The 22,432-nt window shown below is 41.3% G+C and overlaps 1 protein-coding gene across 1 annotated transcript in view; it reads left to right on the plus strand.

The window, feature by feature from the left end:
* LOC122423344 (antigen WC1.1-like) overlaps positions 1-22,432 on the plus strand; it is a 75,518-nt gene continuing 53,086 nt past the window's right edge. The window contains exons 1-5 of the mRNA XM_043440299.1: positions 1-139; positions 9,077-9,406; positions 15,082-15,390; positions 15,499-15,807; positions 22,275-22,364. Of these exons, the coding sequence (XP_043296234.1) occupies positions 67-139; positions 9,077-9,406; positions 15,082-15,390; positions 15,499-15,807; positions 22,275-22,364 (1,111 nt within the window). The 5' untranslated portion in view covers positions 1-66. The remainder of the gene's footprint in view (positions 140-9,076; positions 9,407-15,081; positions 15,391-15,498; positions 15,808-22,274; positions 22,365-22,432) is intronic.

The raw sequence follows: 22,432 nt of genomic DNA on the forward strand, positions 1-22,432 counted from the left end.
ACCCTGACGCCTCCTCACAGGCTAATCCTGCAGCTGGGACTGTGACCTTGAGGACGTGGAGTCAGGATGGCTCTGAGCCAACACCTCTCCCTCCATGGACTCTGTGTCCTCCTCCTCGGCACCATGGTGGGTGGTCAAGGTAAGGGCTGCCCCTCTGTCCTGGGTCCACAGCAGGGAGTGGACGCCTTGATGAAGGGAAAGCTGTCTGGAGTCTGGAGCTGAGCCTCAGTGTTTTTAACCAAAAAGGAGCCACGCTGACTGTGAATACTGGTCCCTCTCCTGTGGGGGGTCCACTGGTCGTATAAGCAGATTATACAGAGCAGTGAGGTTTGGTCTGGACCGAGCTGGGTCAGCCTGAGTCCCCTCCACTGTCTCCCTTGTTCTCAGGGAGCTTCTAGGGGTCCCAGTGGCTCCCAGTGTGTGGAAGTTCCAGTGACTGAGCTCAGCTGGGACTCTGGGCTGTTCTCACATGCTCCGTGTGCCTGCTGTGTGAACACTGCCCCTGGGTCCCTGTGTTTCCTGTGTCTATGCTCCTGTAGGCTCTGTGCTTGTATGAGTGTATGTGAGGGTGAATGAGGCATGTGTTTGTGTGCGTCTATGTGTGTGCGAGAGTGTGTGTGTGTGAGGGTGAGTGAGGAATGTGTAAGTGTGTGTTTGTGTGAGGGTGGGTGAGAGTGTGTGTGGGGTGTGTATGAGAGTGTGTGTGAGGGTGTGTGAAGCCTGTCTGTGTGAGAGGAATGGGGCTGCTGAGCAGAGACTGAGTCTGTTGGTCTGTGAGGCACACAGGGTCCCACAGGGCTGGGTCGCTGCATGTAACCAGATCAGAGACAATCGTGCACCTGCCTGCCTCTCTCTGGCTCCTCTCCCCCAGCCCCCGGGCTCCCCTCTGCTTGTTGCCGGGTCTGCCCAGCACTGAGCTCTGTGAGAGGCTCTGCCTGCTGGCCTTGCCTGTTCCCACCAGGTGTTCCTTGTGGAGCAGAGGAGCCCACAGCCAGGAGAGGGGACCTCTTGTCTGTTGAGATCAGTTGATGCACAGCCCCAGGTGTATAAATTCCCGAGTCCTTGCTCTGGTCCCCGTGACTTGCTTCCTGATGTGCTGGGGGCCTGGGATGGTCCTTTCCCCTCCCAGGATCTGCTGTGACACTGTAGGTAGAATTTTTTTTTTTTAATGTTTATTTATTTATTTATTTTTGGTTGTGCTGTGTCTTCGTTGCTGCATGGGCTTTTCTCTAGTTGTGGCTAGCAGGGGCTTCTCTCTAGTTTGGTGTGCACGTTTCCCATTTTGGTGTCTTCTTTTGTTGTGAAGCGTAGGCTTTAGATATGGGTGCTTCAGTAGTGGGTCCAGCGGCTAAGACTCTGTGTTCCCAGTTCAGAGAACTAGGTTTCAATCCCTGGTCAGGGAACTAGATCTCACATGCTGCAACTAAGACCCAACACAGCCAAACAAATACTAAAAAAAAAAAAAAAAAAAGATGGAAAGTTGCTGTTTTGTAGGTTATGAGTACCTTTAAGGTTTTTGGTATGTAGAGATTAATGCCTGCTAAAAATTTTTGCTGTTTAGTCATTCAGTCATGTCTGACTCTTTGCGACCCCATGGACTGTAGCCCTCTAGGCTCCTCTACCCATAGGATGCTCCAAGCAAGAATACAGGAGTGGGTTGCCATTTCCATTTCCAGGACATCTTCCTGATCCAGGGATCAAACCTGCATTTGCTTGACAGGCAATTTTTTTTTTTTTTTTTTTTTTTACCACTTAGCCACCTGGGAAACCCCTGCCAGAATTAGCTGCATAAACTTTAGTTCCACAAGTGTGTGAGGATGTTGGTTTCCACATAGCCTCACCAACTGTGTCATTTTTATAGACCAGCCAATTTTATAGACAAATACTGGCATATATTAGCTAATTTAATCCTTCATTTGTGGATTACTTGCTCATGACATTTATCCTTTTAAACTTGTGATGTTTATCATTTTGTCATGATTTATACTGAAGCTCTTTATACTACTACTACTGTTACTACTGTCTTACTACAATTACACCATCAGATACCTATACTACATTCACTTGTATGAACTCATTTGAGTGCACAATAATTCTATGCTGTGCTGTGTTATGCCTAGTCACTCACTCGTGTCTGACTCTTTGTGACCCTATGGACTGTAGCCCACCAGGCTCTTCTGTCCATGGGGATTCTCCAGGCAAGAATACTGGAGTGGGTTGCTATGCCCTCCTTCAGGGGATCTTCCCGACCCAGGGATCGAACCCAGGTCTTCCACATTGCAGGCAGATTCTTTTACTGTTGAGAAGCCCAAGAATACTGTCATGGGTACTCTATCCCTTCTCCAGGGGAACTTCTCGACCCGGGAATCAAACTGGGTTTTCCTGCAATGTAGGTGGATTCTTTACCAACTGAGCTACCCAGGAAGCCCCACAACAATCCTATAAGGCAGAATGTAATTTTTATCCCCCAAAATAGGTCACTGAGGCAAAGCAAAGTCACTTGTCCAAAGTGAGTCAGGTGTAAGAAGCAGAAGCAAGACTTGAACCCAAGCAGTTTGGGTGCAAGTCCTTATCCTTATTGAATCATTCCATTTACAGTCTGAAGATGTTTCCTTCAGTTTGTTGTTTTAATTTTATCTCTAGTTTTAGTTTCATGGACGTTTCTTTTCCTTTTTTGATCATACAATCTGGCATGGGGATATTAGTTCCTGAATCAGAGATTGAAGCTGTGCCCTCTCTAGTGGAAAAGTCCTTCACGGAAGTTTCTAATGATATTAACCACCTATTAAAATCTCTTTCTTGTTTCCATTTTCAGAGCCTTGTTAAGAATGTTCTTCCCCACTTCAAGCTTAAGTAAATTATTTTTTTTTCTCTTGTAATTTTATGAGTATATTTAAACGTTGTCAATACTAAATAGCTAAGTTATTTTGTATAAAATATGAAGTTCCATCTAATTTTATTCTATTTTTTCCAATATCATTCCTGAATTATACCTTTTTCTTTTCTCACTGATTTGAATGTCACATAGAAATGTGCTAAATTACATCATTTCCATATCTGCCTTTTGGATTTTATTTGAACTTTCATTCCACAAGTGTTTATTAATTTAAAGATGGGCTTGTGTGGTATTAAATCTGTTCCCTTTGCAGTTCACCAGATGCTGAGGTCCTCATGGTGATGAATGAAGTTCCCTGGCTCATAAAGCTTATAGTCTAGTGCAGCTAGGCACCAAAACAAGAATTTATAATAAACTCTGGTGCCATCATTAAGACACCAGTAGGGTTACCTGATCTAGCTGGGAGAAGCAGAGAAGGTGTACCTAAGGAGTCAAAATTTAAGCTGAGCCCATGGGTTTTAGAAATGAGTTCTTTATTGTTTAGAATTTACAGTACGGACAGTTAAGCCTTATATATAAACTATTGTATGCATACATGCTTAGTATATGTCAAATTTATATAATATCATTTATTTATATAGTTTATTTCAAGTTTTAAAGACTTAGAAGTATATTCCAAGCTCCCATTGTTATTACTCCTCCGTCAAGTTTTCCTTGCTTTTGCAAAAGTTTAGTCGATATATATACAGTTTTTTTTCTATGTTTTTCCAGCTTTATTGGGATATAATTGTCATATAATAGAGTATAAGTGTAAGGTATACAGTGTGATGATTTGAAATACATAGATATATTCTGCAAAGATATACACAAGTGGCAAAAAAACACATGAAAAGATGCTCAACATCACTAATTATCAGAGGAATGCAAACCAAAACTACAATGAGGCATCACCTCATGCTGGTCAGAATGGCCATCATCAAAAATCAACAAGAAATAAATGCTGGCGAGGGTGTGGAGAAAAGGGAACCTTCCTACACTGTTGGTGGGAATGTAAATTGGTTCAAGCACTATGGAGAACATATGAAGATTCACTTTAAAACTTAAGAATAGAACTATCAAATGGTCTAACCCCACTTCTGGGCATATATCCAGGAAAAACCATGATCTGAAAGTATACATGCACCCTAGTGTTCATTGCAGCATTATTTGCAATAGCCAAGACATGGAAACAACCTAAATGGCCATCAACAGAGGAACGGATAAAGAAGATGTAGTATTTGATATTGAAACTTATATACAATGGAATATTACTCCTTAGCAATGAATGTGCCGGGGTGCAGCCTCGGCAGGATCCAGGGGATACCCTCAGGATGAACTGCATCAGCGAGAGAGAGACGTGAGACCAGCCTTGATAGGGCCAAGTCTGCGAGGGAGAGAGAGAGAAAGAGAGAGAGAGAGAGTGACCAGACGGGGGGTGCAGCAGGGTCTGGCAGGGTCTGGCAATGCTTTATTTTTTACCGTGGCTTTTATACACTAAATTAGTACATTTCTAAGGGGAAGATAGTTTATTACATCAGTTTGTTCTTCACGAAACCAGGGTGTTTTCTGCATGCTTCTTTGTTTATGAGGGTCTTGTACATTATCTTCTGGCCTTGGGGCCTATTGACATTTTATGACCTAGTTGAATGCAAAGTTGTTTTCCGTAATCTATTCTTTAATGAAGACAAAGGTCAGTCCTTTTGCAGAAGTTATCAGTTAAATTTATCTAAAAGGTTTACCACACAAAGACTCTGCAGCTCTAGTGAGGCAGCCCCTGTTTAGCATTCCTGGTTAAAATTAACAATTCTAAACTCTTATTTTTCTAAATCTTTAACTATAACCGCTTTTAGAATAATATTTTATGTTCTCTAATAGGGCTTCCTCACCTCCGAAGGGCTCTGTACCTACTAGGGCCTTTTGTGTGATCAGGTTCTTTATGCTGTTTATGATTAAGGTGTTGTGAGTAGTCATGTGCATTAGTACGCATTTGCCAAGCAGGCTAGAATGCCAGCAAAGGGGTCTAAATTGAAACACTCCTTTCATCCTGGATAATCTTATAGGATACCACCATCTGGCAGACATATTAATTAAAGTTCTAAGTTGGTTCTGTTTGGAAAGAGATTGGGGACGGCCTTCTACCCGTGTCACAGAAATTAGGGAGTAGTCTAATATAGCAAGCATCAGAAAGACAGAGATCATCTTTAAGGTGAGCGCTGGGGCAGCTTTTCGAAATCCCTGAAGTCCTGATCTGCCTTGCTTGTCAGGTCTCCTCCTCACGACCTTGTCATGGGTGGGATCTCATGTGCTGGCTCTCGAACGGAATATTACTCCTTAGCAATGAATGAAATAATTCCATTTCACAGAAACATGAATGGACCTAAGTGAAGTACATCAGACAGAGAAAATCAAATATCACATATATATAACAGTATATTACTCTGCCATAAAAAGGAATGAAACTGGGTCATCTGTAGAGATGTGGATGGACCTGGAGACTGTCATAGAGGTGAAGTAAGTCAGAAAGAGAAATACAGATTTTGTACATTAATGCATATATGTGGGATCTAGAAAAATGAAATGGATGATCTTATTTCCAAAACAAAAATAGAGACACAGACATAGAGAATGAATGCATGTACACTAAGGGGAAAATAAGGAGTGGGATGAATTGGGAGATTGGAACTGACATGTATATACTACCAATACTCTGTATAAAATGGATAACCAGTGAGAACCTACTATATAGCTCAGGGAACTCTACTCCTGCTTTGTAGTGATATAAATGGGAAGGAAATAAAAAATGGGGGTATATGTATTGTTGTTCAGTCACTCAGTCATGTCTGACTCTTTGCAACCCCGTGAACTGCAGCATGCCTGGCTTTGCTGTCCTTCACTAACTCCCAGAGTTTGTTTAAGCTCATATCCATTGGACTGATGATGCCATCCAACCATCTCATCCTCTGTCACTCCCTTCTCCTCCTGCCCTCAATCCTTCCCAGAATTAGGGTCTTTTCCAATGAGTCAGCTCTTCGAAACAGGTGGCCAAAGTACTGGAGCTTCAGCTTCAGCATCAGTCCCTCCAATGAGTATTCAGGGTTGATTTCCTTTAGGATTGACTAGTTTTATCTCCTTGCCATCCAGGGGCCTTTATACATATAACTTTGCTGCATAGTAGAAACACAACATTGTAAAGCAACTACACTCCCCCCAAAAATTAATTTTTAAAAGATACAAATGAATTTATTTACAAAACAGAAACAGAATCACAGATACCAAACAAACAAATAAACCTGTTTTTACAAAAGGGGAAAGGTCAGGAGTTGGGGAGAGGCATAAATCAGGAGTTTGGGATTAACACACACATACACTCTACTATATATAAGGTAGATAACTAACATGGACCTCATGTATGTAAGAACGCCGCGACAAGACAAAGGGGCACCGGAGTATCAAAAGGCTTTTATTGGACAATCGCTCCCGGGCAGAGCTCCCACTCGCGAGCAAGGGAAAAAACGGGAGTCTGCAATCTGCGGGGAGGCGGGCGACACCTATATACCCCGGGGGATACTGAAGTGGCGGGACCAGGGTGCTGATTGGACCTCTAGGTCCCGCGTCGGTTTTTTGATTGGCCGGAGTCTTGGCGCCTTCACGTCCATCAGTCTGCCTGGCAACGGGCTGTTGATTGGTGGATATCTGTCCCTGTCAGTCTGCCTGGCAACGGGCTGTTGATTGGTGGATGTCTGTCCCTGGGGCTTATCTGAGACCTTTCGGCGGGGGGGGCTTCCCTGTCAGCATTTTATGGCTGGTGCCTTCCTGCCTGCGGTCAGCGTGACCTTTCAATGTATAGCACAGGGAACGCTAATCAATATTCTATGATAACCTATATGGGAAAAGAATCTAAAAAAGAATGAGTGTATGTATATATGGGCTTCCCAGGTGGCTCATTGGGTAAAGAATCCATCTGCAATGCAGGAGACCCAGGAGATATGGGTTTGATCCCTGGGTTGGGAAGATCCCCTGGAGGAGAGCATGGCAATCCATACCAGTATTCTTGCCTGGAGAATTCCATGGACAGAAGAACCTGACAGGCTACAGTCCATGGGGTCGCAAAGAGTAGGATACAACTGAAGTGTCTGAGCACACATGCACACATATGTATATATAACTGACTCACTTTATTGTACACCTGAAACTAACACAACATTGTAAATAAACTATATTCCAATATAGTTAAAATATTTAAAAATAAATGCATATATATATTATGAAATGATTACCATAATTTTAGTTAATATGTCTATCACCTCTATCACTGGTTACTCTCTGTGAGTGTGTGTTTTGAGAACTTTTAAGATTGGTTTTATTAGCTAGTAATGATCAAGGAGAGTCAGTATACTTGGACTGCAAGGACTGCAGCCCTTGGAGAGCAGGGAGCTCAAACCAGTCCATCCTAAAGGAAATCAACCCTGAATATTCATGGAAGGGACTGATGCTGAAGCTGAAGCTCCAGTACTTTGGCCACCTGATTTGAAGAGCCGACTCACTGGGAAAGATTGAGGGCAGTAGGAGAAGGGAGTGACAGAGGATGAGATGGCTGGATGGCACCATCAACCCAATGGATATGAGTTTGAGCAAACTCCAGGGGATAGTGAAGGACAGAGAAGCCAGGCATGCTGCCATCCATGGGGTCGTAAAGAATCGGGCACAACTGAACAACAACAATACAGTCAGTATTATGGACTACAGTCACACGTACATTCTATCCCCAGAGCTTATCCATATTGTAAGTAGAAGCTGGTATTGTTTGTACTATCTTTCATTCCTCCCACCCCCACCCCTGCCCAGCAACCACAAATTTATTCTGTTTCTATTAATTTGTTTTTTTTTTCAGATTCTATGTATAGATAAGATCAAACAGTATTTGTTGTTCTCTGTCTTATTTCATTTAGCATAATGCCCTCCTACATTAGTTATATGTTGCTGTGCTACATCCCTGCAAAACTTGGCAGCTTGGCCAATGTGACTGGAGCCTGTGTTCCGCAACAAGAGAAGTTATGCCAATGAGAAGCCCTGCACCACAATGAAGAGAAGCCCCAACTCACTGCAACTAGAGAAAGTCCGTATGCAGCAATGAAGACCCAGTGTAGCCAAAATAATAAATAAATAAATAAACAAAACTTGACAGCTTAAAGCAGCAAACATCTAGCATCTCATAGTCTCTGTGGACTAGGAATTGTGGGCTTCCCCAGTGACTCAGTGGTAAAGAATCCACCTGCAAGGCAGGAGACCTGGGTTTGATCCCTGGGTCTAGAAGATCCCATGGAGAAGAAAATGTCAACCCACACTAGTATTCTTTCTTGAATAATCCCATGGACAGAGAAGCCGGGTAGGCTACAGTCCACGGGGTCACAAAAGAGTTGGACACAACTGAGTGACTAAGCAACGGCAGCAACCTGGGTCCTCTGACCCATCATGTATCACAGCTTCAATCATCTGAAGGTTTAAGAGGGAGTGGGTATTACTGTTGGCAAGAGCCCTGCCTCCATCCCTTGTCATGATGGTCTCTTCATATACAGCTCACAACATGGCAGCTGGCTTTATCAGAGCAAGAGAGAGAGCAAAATAAGTCACCAAGGGAAAGCAGAGTTGTCTTGAATCCTATCTCTTAAGTGAAATCTCATCACTTTTGCCAAATTCTATTTGTTAGATGCATGTTATTAAGTATGAGGATTACACAAAGATGTGAACACCAGGAGGCAGGAATAATCAGGATACTTTAGAGCCTCTTATCCCAGCCCTCTGTTTCTAAGCTGGATGAGATGCTCCCTATGGACAGGGAAGGAGAGGGAGAATCCTGGGCCATGAGCTGTAACTAAGATGGGGAAGCAGGGCCCTAGTAGCCTTGGGTACATCTACAGGGAGGGCAGCATCAAGAGTCTCTGAAGGCCTGTCTTCGGTGGTATCGCTGAAGCTGGTACTATAGGCTCGTGAGAAACATGGTGACTCCCTTCTTGCACCAGGTTCAGTGATGGCACATTGGGAGCTTTGAGTTGGCCATGGTGGGAATGTTTATACCAAAGAAGTCAGCAAATGCTATACACAGAGAATTAATTTTCCCTTGAAGAGGAGATTTTTTAACTCTTACCACCACACCACTACACAGTCTCCTAAAATCTGTCCTGTGTCTGGTCTCTCTTGCAGCTTTGGAGCTGAGGCTGAAGGATGGAGCCCATCACTGTGAGGGGAGAGTGGAAGCGAAGTATCAAGGAGAATGGGGCTCAGCATATACTGAGTATTGGCACCTGATATCTGCAGACTTGTTGTGCAGACACCTGGAATGTGGACCTGCTGTTGATGCTCCCAGAGGGTCTTATTTTGGACCACGACTTGGTCCCATTTGGTATTTCTATTATTTCTGCAACATTACAGAGGCAGAATTATCTTTGGCGATCAATAAATGTGTTCGACCTGATTTTAAAAACTATAATGATACCTTCTCTCATGATGAGGATGTTGGAGCAGTCTGCTCAGGTAAGGTTTGTCTCCCTTGGGAGGGAATCCCCAGCAGGAAAGACCTCAGTCTCATTTCCAGAATGACCATAGGAAAACCAGATCACAGACTTCAGAGCATCCTTGGGGGAAGACTTCAGGCACACAATGATTTTAGAGCATTAGGTGCTCAAGGGGGTGTAAAGGCTTGCTTGGCCCTGTAAAGGCTCCAGACCTGTGGACAGTTGGACCCTTCAGATCTCAGTGATGTCTCATAAGAGGTAGGGAGGCGAGGTCAAATGAATTGGCTATTAAATCATTATGTTTTTTGTGTTGGTTTTGACTTTACATCTCTTTTTCCTAACTTTGCTCTCTTTTGGTTACTATTTGCATGACGTCTCCGACTCCACCTCTTCACTTTCAGCCTATGTGTGTTATGAAATCTAAAGTGTGTAGTTGGGTCTTGCTCTTTTAATCCATTAAGGCCTTCAATGGTTTTGATTGGAAAGTTTAGTACATTTACATTTAAAATCATAATTGAAATGTCAGGACTTACTGTTGCCACTTTGTTAATTGTTTTCTGTCTGTTTTGTAGTTCCCTTGTTCCTTTCTTTGTTGCTGTTTTTGTGAAGTGATTTTTCATAGTGGTAGGCTTTGACTCTTTTCTCTTCATCTTGTGTATCTCCTATACTTTTAATTGTGGTTACCTGGGAACTTGCATCAAACAATTGACAGCTATAGCAGTCTATAATTGAAGTTAAGTACAGTTACAGTAACTTTACAGTAACACAACTTTAATAGCACACAGAAATTCTACATATTACTATTCCCACACACTTTATGAGATAGATGTCTTATTTCACTTCTTTACATATTGTATTTCAATCAGCAAATTTCTGTGGTTCTAGTTATTCTTTTATGTTTAACTTTTGATTTATAAACTAGGGGTAAAAGCAAATTATGTGCCACAAACACACTTTTCTATATTCTGTATGTCTCTTCATATTTATCTTTATCAATGTGAGGCAAGACTAGTGGCAATGAAACTCCTCAGTTTTTGCTTTTTAAAAAAAAACGTTTAAAAAAATCTCTTCTTAATTCTTAAAAGGACAGCTTGCTAGATAAAGAGTTAATGATTGGGAGGTTTTTTCCTCTAAGTACTTTGCATAAGTTACCCTGCTGTCTCTGGTCTGCAAGATTTCTGTTGAGGAATCTGCTTTAGCTTGACAGGGGCTCCCTTGTATGTGACAAGTTACTTTTCTCTTCATGCTTTCAAAATATCTTTGTGCTGGAATTTTGATAATTTAATTATAGTGTATCTTGGTATAGATCTCTTTGGGTTCTACCTATTTGTGACCTTTTTGGCTTCATAAATTAAGATGTCTTTTTCTCTCCCTAGGTTTGGGAAGTTCTCAGTCATGATTTCTTTAAATAAGCTTCCTGCCTTGTTCTTTTTTTTCTACTAGGACTCTCACAATGCATAATTTTGTTTTATGGTTTCTCATATATTGCATATGTATAATTTACTCTTTTTTTCTTTTTGTTCCTCTAACCAGATACTTTAAAATAACCTGTTCTCAAGTTTTCTGATTCTTTGTTTTGCATGGTACAGTTTACTTGAAGCACTCTATTGGATTTTTCAGTTCAGTTATTGTATTCTTGTGTTCCAGAAGTTCTGTCTGGTTTCTTTTAGCATTTTTTATTTTTTAATTAAGCTTTTCATTTAGTTTATGTACTATTTTCCTGATGGTGTTTAGCTATCTGTTTGTGTTCTTTCGTAGTCATTGGTTTTAGAACAATTATTTTAAATTTTTTTTCAAGCAGTTCATAAATCTTCATTTTTTCAGTGTAGGTTGCTGGAACTTTACTGGTTTCCTTAAGTGGTATCATATCTTCCAGGTTCTTCAAGATCTGTGTAGGCTTGCATTGATAAGTGTGCATTTGAAGGAGCAGACACTTCTTCCAGAATTTACAGGCTGGTTTCAACAAATGAAGATCTACTGCCTTGTCCTCTAACTGATAGGACTGCCTCTGGTCTTGTGGTCCAGCAAAGGTGGAGACAGGTTATGTGGCTGCTGCTGGGGTCCTGTTGTGTCTCTGATCAGCAGGTCTGTTGGTAGGTGCATGGATAGGTGTGGCTTTCTCTGGGTCCTGAGGATTGCCTCCCTAGTGTGGTAAAGTGAGGCTGAGCCTAGGTCACAGAGTGCACTAGAATCTGCACTCACACTCACGTCCACAGTTGACAATCCTGTTGTCAGGGATACCAAATGGTGTGGTATTTGGATGTCTGGGCAGACAGGACTGCCCAGGACTATGGTGGGGCAGAGTTGGTGCCACATCAGGGAGCAGCTTCTGTGTTCACAGGTCTGTTTGACGTTTGCAGGCATGTTGCTGGGGACATACTGTTTCTGTGAGTTGGGGAATCTCCTTTTCTGTAATCTTGTTGATGTCAGATACAAATACAGAATTAGCACGATGATAGAATTAAAATCACTTAATAACACTCCTTAGAATTTTCTAAGATTCCTGTCTCAGAAGAAAAACCTATAGTAGGAACACTTTGGCAGACTGACTATCTGGTAACTTCCACTCAGAACTCACTCTCTCCCGGGTTTGTTGACAAATCCCAAGTTTTTAAAGAGAAATGTCTAAGACCAGCGCTTCTCTCTCCTGTGACTCTTTGAACTTTCTTAACGTAACAGACACCTTTTTTCCCTATTTAGGTCACCTGAGAAATTCTTGGAGTTTTTTGCCATCAAAAATTATAAAAAAAAAAAAATTTGATATCATGAAAGTGGATTAGTTATAATGTCAATATTTCTTCTCTTGGGTTCTCATTCATCAATAGCTTGGCATAGACACATGGATCCAGTCTTTATTTATTTACTTTAAAAATCATAATTGGAACATGATTAACTTAATAATATAAAATAATTAAATACAATTTGGGAGGGTCAAACAGAGTGATGTGGTAAGTGGAAGTGCATGCATGCACATGTTTTCATCTACTGAGACAGTCTATGTCTCTTGGTTGATGCATTTAATTAATTTACAGTTAAAGTAGTTATCAGTATGTATGATCCTATTACCATTTTCTTAACTGTTTTTCTGTAGGTTTATTTTCTGTGGGTCTTTTCCTTCTCTTGTGTTTTCTGCCTAGAGAAGTTCGTTTACATTTGTTGTAAAGCTGGTTTGGTGGTGCTGAATTCTCTTAACTCATGCTTGTCTGGAAAGCTTTTGATTTCTTTATCATATCTGAATGAGAGTCTTTCTGGGTAGAGTATTCTTGGTTGTAGGTTCTTCCCTATCATCACTTTAAATAGATTGTGTTGTTCCTTTCTGGCTTGTAGAGCTTCTGTTGAGAAATCAGCTGATAGCCTGATGGGAGTCTCCTTGTATGGTATTTGTTGTTTTTTCCTTGTTGCTTTTAATATTTTATCTCTGTCTTTAATTTTTGTCAGTTTGATTACTATGTGTCTTGGTCTGTTCCTCCTTGGGTTTATCCTGCCTGGAACTCTTTGTGTTTCCTGGACTTGGTTGACTATTTCCTTTCCCATGATAGAGAAGTTTTCAGCTATTATCTCTTCAAATATTTTCTCAGGACCTTCCTCTCTCTTCTTCTGAGAAGCTGATAATGCAAATGTTGCTGTTCTCTTAGCCTGTCTTCTTTTTTTTTCATTCTTTTTTCTATATTCTGTTCTGTGGCAGTGATTTCCACCATTCTGTCCTCCAGGTCATTTATCCTTCCTTCTGCCTCAGTTATTCTGCTATTGATTCCTTCTAGAGTATTATTGATCTCTGTTTGTTTGTTCTTTAATTCTTGTAGGTCTTTGGTAAACATTTCTGGCATCTCCTCTGTTGTTTTCCCAAGATACTGGATCATCTTTACTATCAATATTCTGAATTCTTTTTCTGGAAGATTGCCTATCTCCACTTCATTTAGTTGTTTTCCCAGGGTTTTAGCTTGTCCCATCATCTAGGACATAATTTTCTGCATTTTCATTGTGATTAACTTTCTGTAATATGGTTTTTGTTTTAGCTGCTGTGAGACTGTGCTTCTTCTTGTTTCTTTTGTCTGCCCTCTGATGGATGAAGCTAAGAGGCTGTGTAAACTTCCTGATGGGAGGGACTGGTAATGGGAAAAACTGGATCTTGCTCTGGTGGGCAGGGCCTGGCTTAGTAAAGCTTTAATCCAATTATCTGCTGATAGGTGGTGTTGCACACTTTCCTTGGTATTTGTTTGGCCTGAGGCCATCCAGCCCTGGGGTCTATGGTCTCTATGGTAGGGTTAATGGTGAACTCCAAGAGTATTTATGCCAAGGGGGACCTTCCAGTACCCCCGTTCCTGTGGTGAGCCCCGGCTGACCCATACTTCCACAGAAGACCCTTCAACACCAGCAGGTAGTTTTGGTTCAGTCACCTGTGGGGTCACTGCTTCTTTCCTCTAAGTCTTGGCACATGTAAGATTTTGTTTGTGGCTCCAGGATTGGAGCATCTGTTTCCCCCAGTCCCATGAAAGTCCTATAATCATATCCCATTGACCTTCAAGGCCAGATTCCCTGGGGATTCCCAATCCCTTTGTGGGATGCCCAGGCTGGGAAGCCTGATGTGTTGTTCAGAACCTTCACAACACTGGGAGAACTTCTCTGGTATTACTGTTTTCCAGTCTGTGGGTCACCCACCTGGCAGGTATGGGATTTGATTTTATTGTGTTGCACCCCTCCTACCACCTTGTTACGGCTTCTTCTTTATCTTTGGACATGAGGTATCTTTTTTTTTTCTGGTGGGTTCCAGCATCCTCCTATTGGTGGTTTTTCAACAGTTAGTTGCAATTTTGGTGTTCTTGCAGGAGATGAGTAGACGTCCTTCTACACTGCCATCTTGAACTGGAGGCCAGATCCAGCCTTTATGATTTTCTCTACCCCAAGCCCTTTGAGGAATGCCTTGTGGGGGAGAAAACTAATCAGGCTATTAACCACCCCAGTCTCAGGGAAGCTTTCTAACTTTGTTTGGATGATAGGTCTCTAGTCTCTCATAACCATTTAGCTCTAAGTTGGTTTTGTTCTTCATATCTCTGCACTCACCTTTTAGTGCTCACACATTATGCATTATTTCCTTGGGTCTAGGCTCCTAAAGGGCTTCCCTTATGGCGCGGATGGTAAAGAACCCACCTGTAATGCAGAAGACCTGGGTTCAATACCTGGGTTGAGAAGATCCCCTAGAGAAGAGAATGGCTACCCACTCCAGTATTCTTGCCTGGAGAATCCAATGGACAGAGGAGCCTGGTGGGCTACAGTCCACGGGGTCATAAAGAGTTGGACATGACTAGGTGACTAAGCACACACACACACAGGCCCTGTGGAGGAATTACTTTTCCAACCGATGCTAAAATATACTTTCTTGGTGTTCAACCATTTCAGATGATCTGTCTTGGGTCCTGTAGGTTCCCAGCCCCTACATAAGAACTTCACATTTCTAATCAACCCCCAAGTATACGTTGTTGGGATTCAGTCATGCCAAACTGTCCCTGCAAGTCCTTCTGGATTTCTCTTCAGAAACTTGGTCATGAAAAATCATGACACTAACTGTCAAGTTATTTCTCCATGTATCACTCCTAGAAAAATAAAAGCTTTCACAGCATTGCCTCTGACGTGTTGGTTCCAGTTTTCAAGCCAGGATCATGAATACCCACTGGCTTTATTTTTTGTTTTTCTTAGGATTTGTGCATCTGGCTAGAGGGAATGGACCTTGCTCAGGGCAAGTTGAAGTACGTTCTGGAGAAGACTGGATCCCAGTGTCTGATGGGAACTTCACACTTTCCAATGCTCAGGTCATCTGTGCAGAGCTGGGATGTGGCAAGGCTGTGTCTGTCCTTGGACATATGCCCTTTACAGAGTCAGATGGACAGGTCTGGGCTGAAGAGTTCAGGTGTGAGGGGGAGGAGCCTGAGCTCTGGGTCTGCCCCAGAGTGCCCTGTCCAGGGGGCACGTGCCACCACAGTGGAGCTGTTCAGGTTGTCTGTTCAGGTGAGATGAAGATCAGGACTTAACCTCCCTGCACACTCTGTTGGGGGAAGAAAATCATGAGAGTTTGCTGAAATCTTGCTTTGTTTTGTTTTTTCTTTTTTCTGCCAGCATACACAGAAGTTCGGCTCGTGACAAACAGCTCCTCTCAGTGTGAGGGGCAGGTGGAGATGAATATTTCTGGACGATGGAGAGCTCTCTGTGCCTCCCACTGGAGTCTGGCCAATGCCAATGTTGTCTGTCGTCAGCTTGGCTGTGGAGTCGCCATCTCCACCCCAGAAGGAACAGAAGGAAATGATCAGCTCTGGAAAGCCCGATTTCACTGCTGGGGGGATGAGTCCTTCCTGTGGGAGTGCGCTGTGACTGCCCTGGGTGATCCTGACTGTTCCCATGGGAACATGGCCTCTGTGATCTGCTCAGGTAGGAGAGAAGGAAGGGCTACTGGTACTCAGCATGTTCCTGGAGTGAGATGTCCTCAAGAGCAGAGAGTGAGGGGAAACAGGCTTCAAAGGTTAGAACTTTCATGATGAAATACAGGTTCCATCGTTATTCATTCAATTTTCAAATTGGGGCAAGAAGCATTAAGGGGAATACATATGTTAAGTAAAATAGCTCTTTAAGTATAATCAAAGAGAATAATATATAAGCAACAAGTATATACCTCAGTCAGGGATTTTCCACCACTAAACCATGTGAGAATTACTATACACATCAGATCCCTTTACCAGGTTCCTCAGTATGTATTTAAACATTTTCAAATTCAAATTCAGGAAATTTAAATTTCACAGGTTATTATTAACTGCTTTTTTTTGAAGTACATCTGAACCTGAAGTTGTTTTGGCTTTATAGTAGAAAAGTTTAATTACAAATTCAGTATTTTTAATAAGTCAGAATTATTCAGATTTTCTATTGGTTCTGATGTCATTTTAACTGGAACTATTCAAAGAATTTCTCCACTTTAGCTAAATGCTTAAGTCTTGGCAAAGAGGGAGTGATGTCAGCATCATGGTGGTATAAGATATCCCTCTTATTTGCTTCTCTTTATAACAACTAATTAACCGTATATCCATGATTAAAAGAGCCTCTGTGAAAGTTGTGGGATCCAAAATATTCTACCATGGGACCAGGAGGATGGTCACCCACCTAGGCATCCAGTAATAGGCATGTAGACATTGGTAGAGCTTGGACCCAGTAGGAGCTGGTGAACCTGTCCCAGCCACCTGGGCCATGGTCATAGAAAACCTGGAAAAACCTGGTTAGTGCTTACCAGGTTAGACACTTATGAAAATTGTTAGATGTCCAGGATTCCTGATAGGAAATTTCAGTACTCTGTTGAAGCAATCCCCTCCCTGTCCCCGCCAAAAGTTTGAATGATTGGAGAGGATGAAAGGATTTTGCCAGTGCTACCCCTCAACCCAAGACGTGTGTGTGTTAGTCGCTCAGTCATGTCTGACTCTTTGCGACCCCATGGACTGTAGCCTGCCAGTCTCATCTGTCCATGGGATTCTCTAGGCAAGAATACTGGAGTGGGTTGCCATTTCCTTCTTCAGGGGATCTTCCCAATCCAGGGATTGAAACCAGGTCTTCTGCACTGCAGGCAGATTCTTTACTGTTTGAGCTAATAGGGAAGCTCAATCCCAAGGTGACAAAGCATAAATTTGAACTAGCTGGTGGTGTTTCTCCAATGGGGAAAAAGGAGAGCAGTGAGCTACTGCCCACTCTATACTTCCGGGGAATCAATTTGTCTCCATCAGAACCCAGACTTCTGGGTCTGAACCTCCATGATTGCAGAGAGAAGATGTGAAAGGTCATTAAGAATGCCAAAGGGTGTAAAAGGGATGTGCTGACTATGCTCAGGGTTTCAGCAAGAAGCCCATCTATAAGCCTCTAGGAGAATGCCAAAGATCTCCATCCTGGGTCTATGGCTACTCCAGTTTCCTGAGTACTAAATTCATACTTACTGCCACCCTCCCAACTGCTGCTTTTGTGTATTCCCAAGTGTGGAGGTGAAAACAAACTCCAGTAAATGGAGTGATCTCAAAAAAACAGACGAGGGGCAGTGGGCAAGGAGGTAACCATAGACTTGAGCTGTAGCACAGCAGAAGAGAGGTTCCCAGCAACTGGGTGAGTTGTAAGGACCAGAGAAGACCTAAAGTCTAAGGTTTCTGCTACAAGAGGGAGCAAAACATGTAGAGCAAGTGAGTCTATACAAGCTCAGAGAAGTGTGTATACCACCTGAAGGTAACTAGTAGATATGATGGAGTGTCTGCTACATCTAAGCAAAAGCAGAAATACAAAATTTCAAGGATCTTGAAGAATTAAAGTAATCATCACCAAAGAGTAACAGTAACTTTGCAAAACTGACAAAGACATATGTCAATGACATGAAGCTTTGTGATCTAGCTTATAAAGAACCCAACATAGCTGTTTTGAGGAAACTGAATGAGCTATAAGACAAGAAAGAAAGGCAATTCAATGAAATCATGGAAACAATAGATGAACAAAATGAGAAATTTAGCAAAGAGAAGCTATAGAAGAACCAAACAGAAATTCTGGTGCTGAAGAATTTAATAAATAAAATGGAAAAAAAATGCAATAAACAGCATCTACAACAGAGTAGATAAAATTCAGGATAGAATAAATGACTATAGGATACAATCTTTGAAATAATCAGTCAGTGGAGAACCAATGAAATGAGTAAAAGGGAACAAAGATAGTCAACATGATGTGTGGGTCTCCATCTAACATACAAATATTAGAATAATTGGGATTTTTGAAGAAGAGAAGGAGAAGGTGGGAGAAAGTTTATTTAAATGAATTATAGTGATAGACTTTTCAAACTTGGGAGAAGTTGACAAAGTTAATAGATCACCCCATTATCCGAATGCAAATAAACCTTCCCCAGCAATGCTGCAATTAAATTGCAAAAAAAATCAAAGAAAGAATCATAAAAGTAACAGAAAAAAATATTGACTGAAGTGGGATAACTAAATGATTATAGTGTGCTGTTTAAAATTTGAAACTCTACTGGTAACATCCAGGACCAGCTTGTTTTCACATTGTTTAGGGTTGTTGATTGTTGACTTACATATGGTTTATTCATGTACACTGATTGTCTTCACTAATGACCAATGAGGCTTGACCTGGATATAAGTGGTATTTCTTTATGCTAGCAAAAACTAGGGAAAAATTGGAAAAATTCCACTAATTATAGTACGAAGACTGTTAAATATGTAGGAAGACACTTAGGAAAATATCTAAAGGGTTTTACATCAAAAATCACAGAACATCTTAAAAAAAAGTATACTATGTTCATGGATTAGAAAACTGAATAGTCTTGTCAATTCTTTTCACTTGATTTATACAATCAATCTAATCCTAATCAAAATCCAAGTGATATTTTTGTGGAACTTTATAAGCCAATTCCAAATTATATATTTAAGTGGGAAGGAACTGGAATGGACAAAACAAGTTTGAAAAAGAATGGCAAAAATGGAAGTAACCTAACCTCAAGTTTCCTACAAAGTATCCAAAGCAATGTGGTCATTGAATAAAGTTAGCTAAATAGATCTACAGAACATAATAAAGTTCAGTAATAGACCCATAGCCAACTATAATAAGTTAGTTGTCTACAGAGGCATAGAGGTATTTCTAGGTGGAAAATAAAATCTCTTCAAAGGATGATTGGCTAACTGAATATCTTCATGGGAAAAAAATGAACCACAATCCTTTTTTCACACTAGAAGCCTCATTTCTTCCATCCTCATCCTGTAGAAAACCCTCAGTCCATCAGAGTAGCTCAAGTAAATGACCATTCCCATATAAAATTTTATTGTCAAGCTTGTAGAAGAAAGCATAAGAAAAATTATCATGATCCTGGAGTAGGCAAACAATTCCTAAGGCATTTACTATAAAAAATGAGAAATAATTATCATCAAAATTAAAACATTTTGCTTTTTGAAACAAAACATTAAAAAAATGAAAAGGCACTTAACTAATAGAAATTAATTGCAATACATATATCTAATAAAGGACCTATGTCCAGAATAAGTGAAAAATTTTTAACAGAAAAGTAAAAAAAGAAATACCCAGTTTTTACCTGGGCAAAAGATTAAAAAAGACAATCCTCCAAAGTTGATATGCAAAATGGCCAGTAAGTGAATGAAAAGATACTCAATATCACTATTATTAAGGAAATTCAAATTAAAGTATGAAAAGATATAAATCCTTAAGCTAGACTAGCTAGAGTTAAGGAGCCTGACAATGCCAAGTTTGGGGAAGGACATTGATCCACTAGAACTCTCATATATTGCTGATGATAATGTAAAAGAAAATAACTTTTTTCAAAAAAATCAAGCTTTTTTAAGGTAGACATACACTTACTATGTTACCAAAATTTCTATTACCTAAGAGGAATGAAAAGGTATGTCCACAAAATTTTAGGCAAGGAAAGTCAGAACATCTTTCTTCAAAAGAGCAAATAATTATAAACCACTCCAATTTTCTTCAGCAAAAGAAAGGAGAACAAGCTATGGCATATTCATACAATGTAAGACTTTAAAAATAGAAAGAATAAGCTACTCATAAAATCTCAAAGCATGCTAAGTGAGGTCATGTAGAAGGAATTCCATATTTTATGGTTTTATTAAATTCTAGAAAAATGCGATTAACCCATTGTGATAGAAGACAGATAAATATTTCCTGGGTCTGGGTTTGTGGGGTCTGGGTTTGCAATTTTTTTTGATTGCAAAAATCATGTAGGAACTTTTTGGGTAATCCTATGTATTCTGAATTTTAATTGTGTTAGTGGTTACACTGGTGCATGCAATTGTCAAAACTTATGAAAACATACCCAAAATAAATGTATTTTATTTCATGAAAATTATACCTCACTAAAAGACCCTGATGCTGGGAGGGATTGGGGGCAGGAGGAGAAGGGGATGACAGAGGATGAGATGGCTGGATGGCATCACCGACTTGATAGGCATGGGTTTGGGTAGACTCCCGGAGTTGGTGATGGACAGGGAGGCCTGGCGTGCTGTGATTCATGGGGTCACAAAGAGTCGGACACGACTGAGCAACTGAACTGAACCAAACTGAACTGACAGAGGTTTTAAAGGCTTCCCCAGTGGTTCAGCAGTAGAGAATCCGCCTGCAGTGCAGGAGCCTCAGGAGACACAGTTTGGATCCCTGGTTCAGGAAGATTCCCCTGGAGGAGGGCATGGCAACTCACTCCAGTATTCTTGCCTGGAGAACCCCATGGACAGAGAAGCCTGGTAGGCTACAGTCCACGGGGTCACAAAGAGTTGGACATGACTGAAGCAACTTAGCACACACTCACACACAGAAGGTTTTGCTATTTGTCTTTTGGTTTTAGCTTAATGCTACTTTAGTTAAAAAAAAAAACACACACAACACAAAACCTAAAACAGAACATATTTTATAAAGACTTTAGCACTTTGAAGAATTTTTGGATCTTACTTTTTGCATAATATATGATCTGCCTTGGTAAATGACCTGTAAGTGCTTGGAATAAGGTGTATTTCATAGTTTCGATTTTCATGTTTGTTAAATCACACCATTCAAATGTTCTAAATATTTAGTGACTGGTTTTGCTGGTTTGCTCTATAAATTAACTGAGATTGAGAGAAGGTGTTTTCTGGTTACTGTTGCCCTGTAACAAATTACTTCAAAATCTAGTCACTTAAAGAGACATTTTATTTTGCATAACACAGATCACTGTGTATTTTTTCCTTCAGCTCCCAATCATATTTTCCTCACTTTCTTTTAAGTCCTCATTGACATCATTGTCCAAGCCCATCAGGTTTCTGCCAATAATTTCCTCCACCCTTTTAGATTCTGCCTGTTACTTTGTTCCAAAAGCAATGTCACGTGTTTTAGGTGACACCCCAAATTTGAGTCATTATGGATAAAGATGCTATGCATATGCATATACAAGTCCTTTTAAAGACAAGTACTTCATTTGTCTTCAGTAAATACTTGGTATTAATAATATGGTAAGTATAAGTGTTTGGTTACTATTGCTGCATGACAAAATGTCCCTCAGAATTTAGCAACTTAAAATGCCTTTAAAAAAAGCTATTTATTATTTATTTTATATATTGTAGTGGTTTTTGCCATACATTGACATGAATCAGTCATGGATTTACATGTGCTCCCCATCCCGATCCCCCCTCCCGCCTCCCTGTCTATCCCATCCCTCTGGGTCTTCCCAGTGCACCAGCCCTGAACATTTGTCTCATGCATCCAACCTGGGCTGGATTAAAACGCCTTTTTATATCTGTTCATGATTTCCTGTGCAAGGAATTTGGGACGTGCTCAGATTTGCCTTCTGTCTTGGGGTCTTATCAGGTCGTGGTCCGATATCAGATGGGGCTGACTGCATCTGGGGACACAACTGAACTGGAGATCCAGGATGGTTCATGAACAAACCTGGCAGCTGGGTTGAACCGAGTGACCAGAGACCTGCACGAGGCAGTCTCTGCAGGACAGAGCCTTAACAGGGCAGACTTGCCTTAAAGCAAAGTCCTAAGCGATTACACAGGAGGTTGTCCGAGTTTTCAGACCCAGTGCTGAGAATCAAGCAGTGCTACCTTCACTCCCTTCTTTTGCTTACTAGGAATTCACGAAGGTCAGCAGAGCTTCAAGGGAAAGAGGCATAGACCTTACTTAGTGGTCCTGTGAGCGTGCTAAGTTGCTTCAGTTATGTCCAACTCTATGCGACCCTGTGGACAGTAGCGGGACAGGCTCCTCTGTCCATGGGATTCTCCAGGCAAGAATACTGGTGGATGTAGCATCAAAGATTTTGTGAATATGTTTAAAAACCGCCAACCCTAACAACTCTCTGATCATTGCTGTTTCTGCAGGAAACCAGACCCAGGTGCTGCCCCAGTGCGACTCCATGTCCGAACCAGCAGACTCTGCATCCTCAGTGGAGAGCGCCCCCTACTGCTCAGGTGAGGGTCCCACAGGACAGAAGACCCTATTCATTCCCCAGGTCCCCATTGTCCCATTTCTCTCTCCT

This window comes from Cervus canadensis, chromosome 21, assembly GCF_019320065.1.
Source record: "Cervus canadensis isolate Bull #8, Minnesota chromosome 21, ASM1932006v1, whole genome shotgun sequence".
In the NCBI taxonomy this organism is placed as follows: Eukaryota; Metazoa; Chordata; class Mammalia; order Artiodactyla; family Cervidae; genus Cervus; species Cervus canadensis.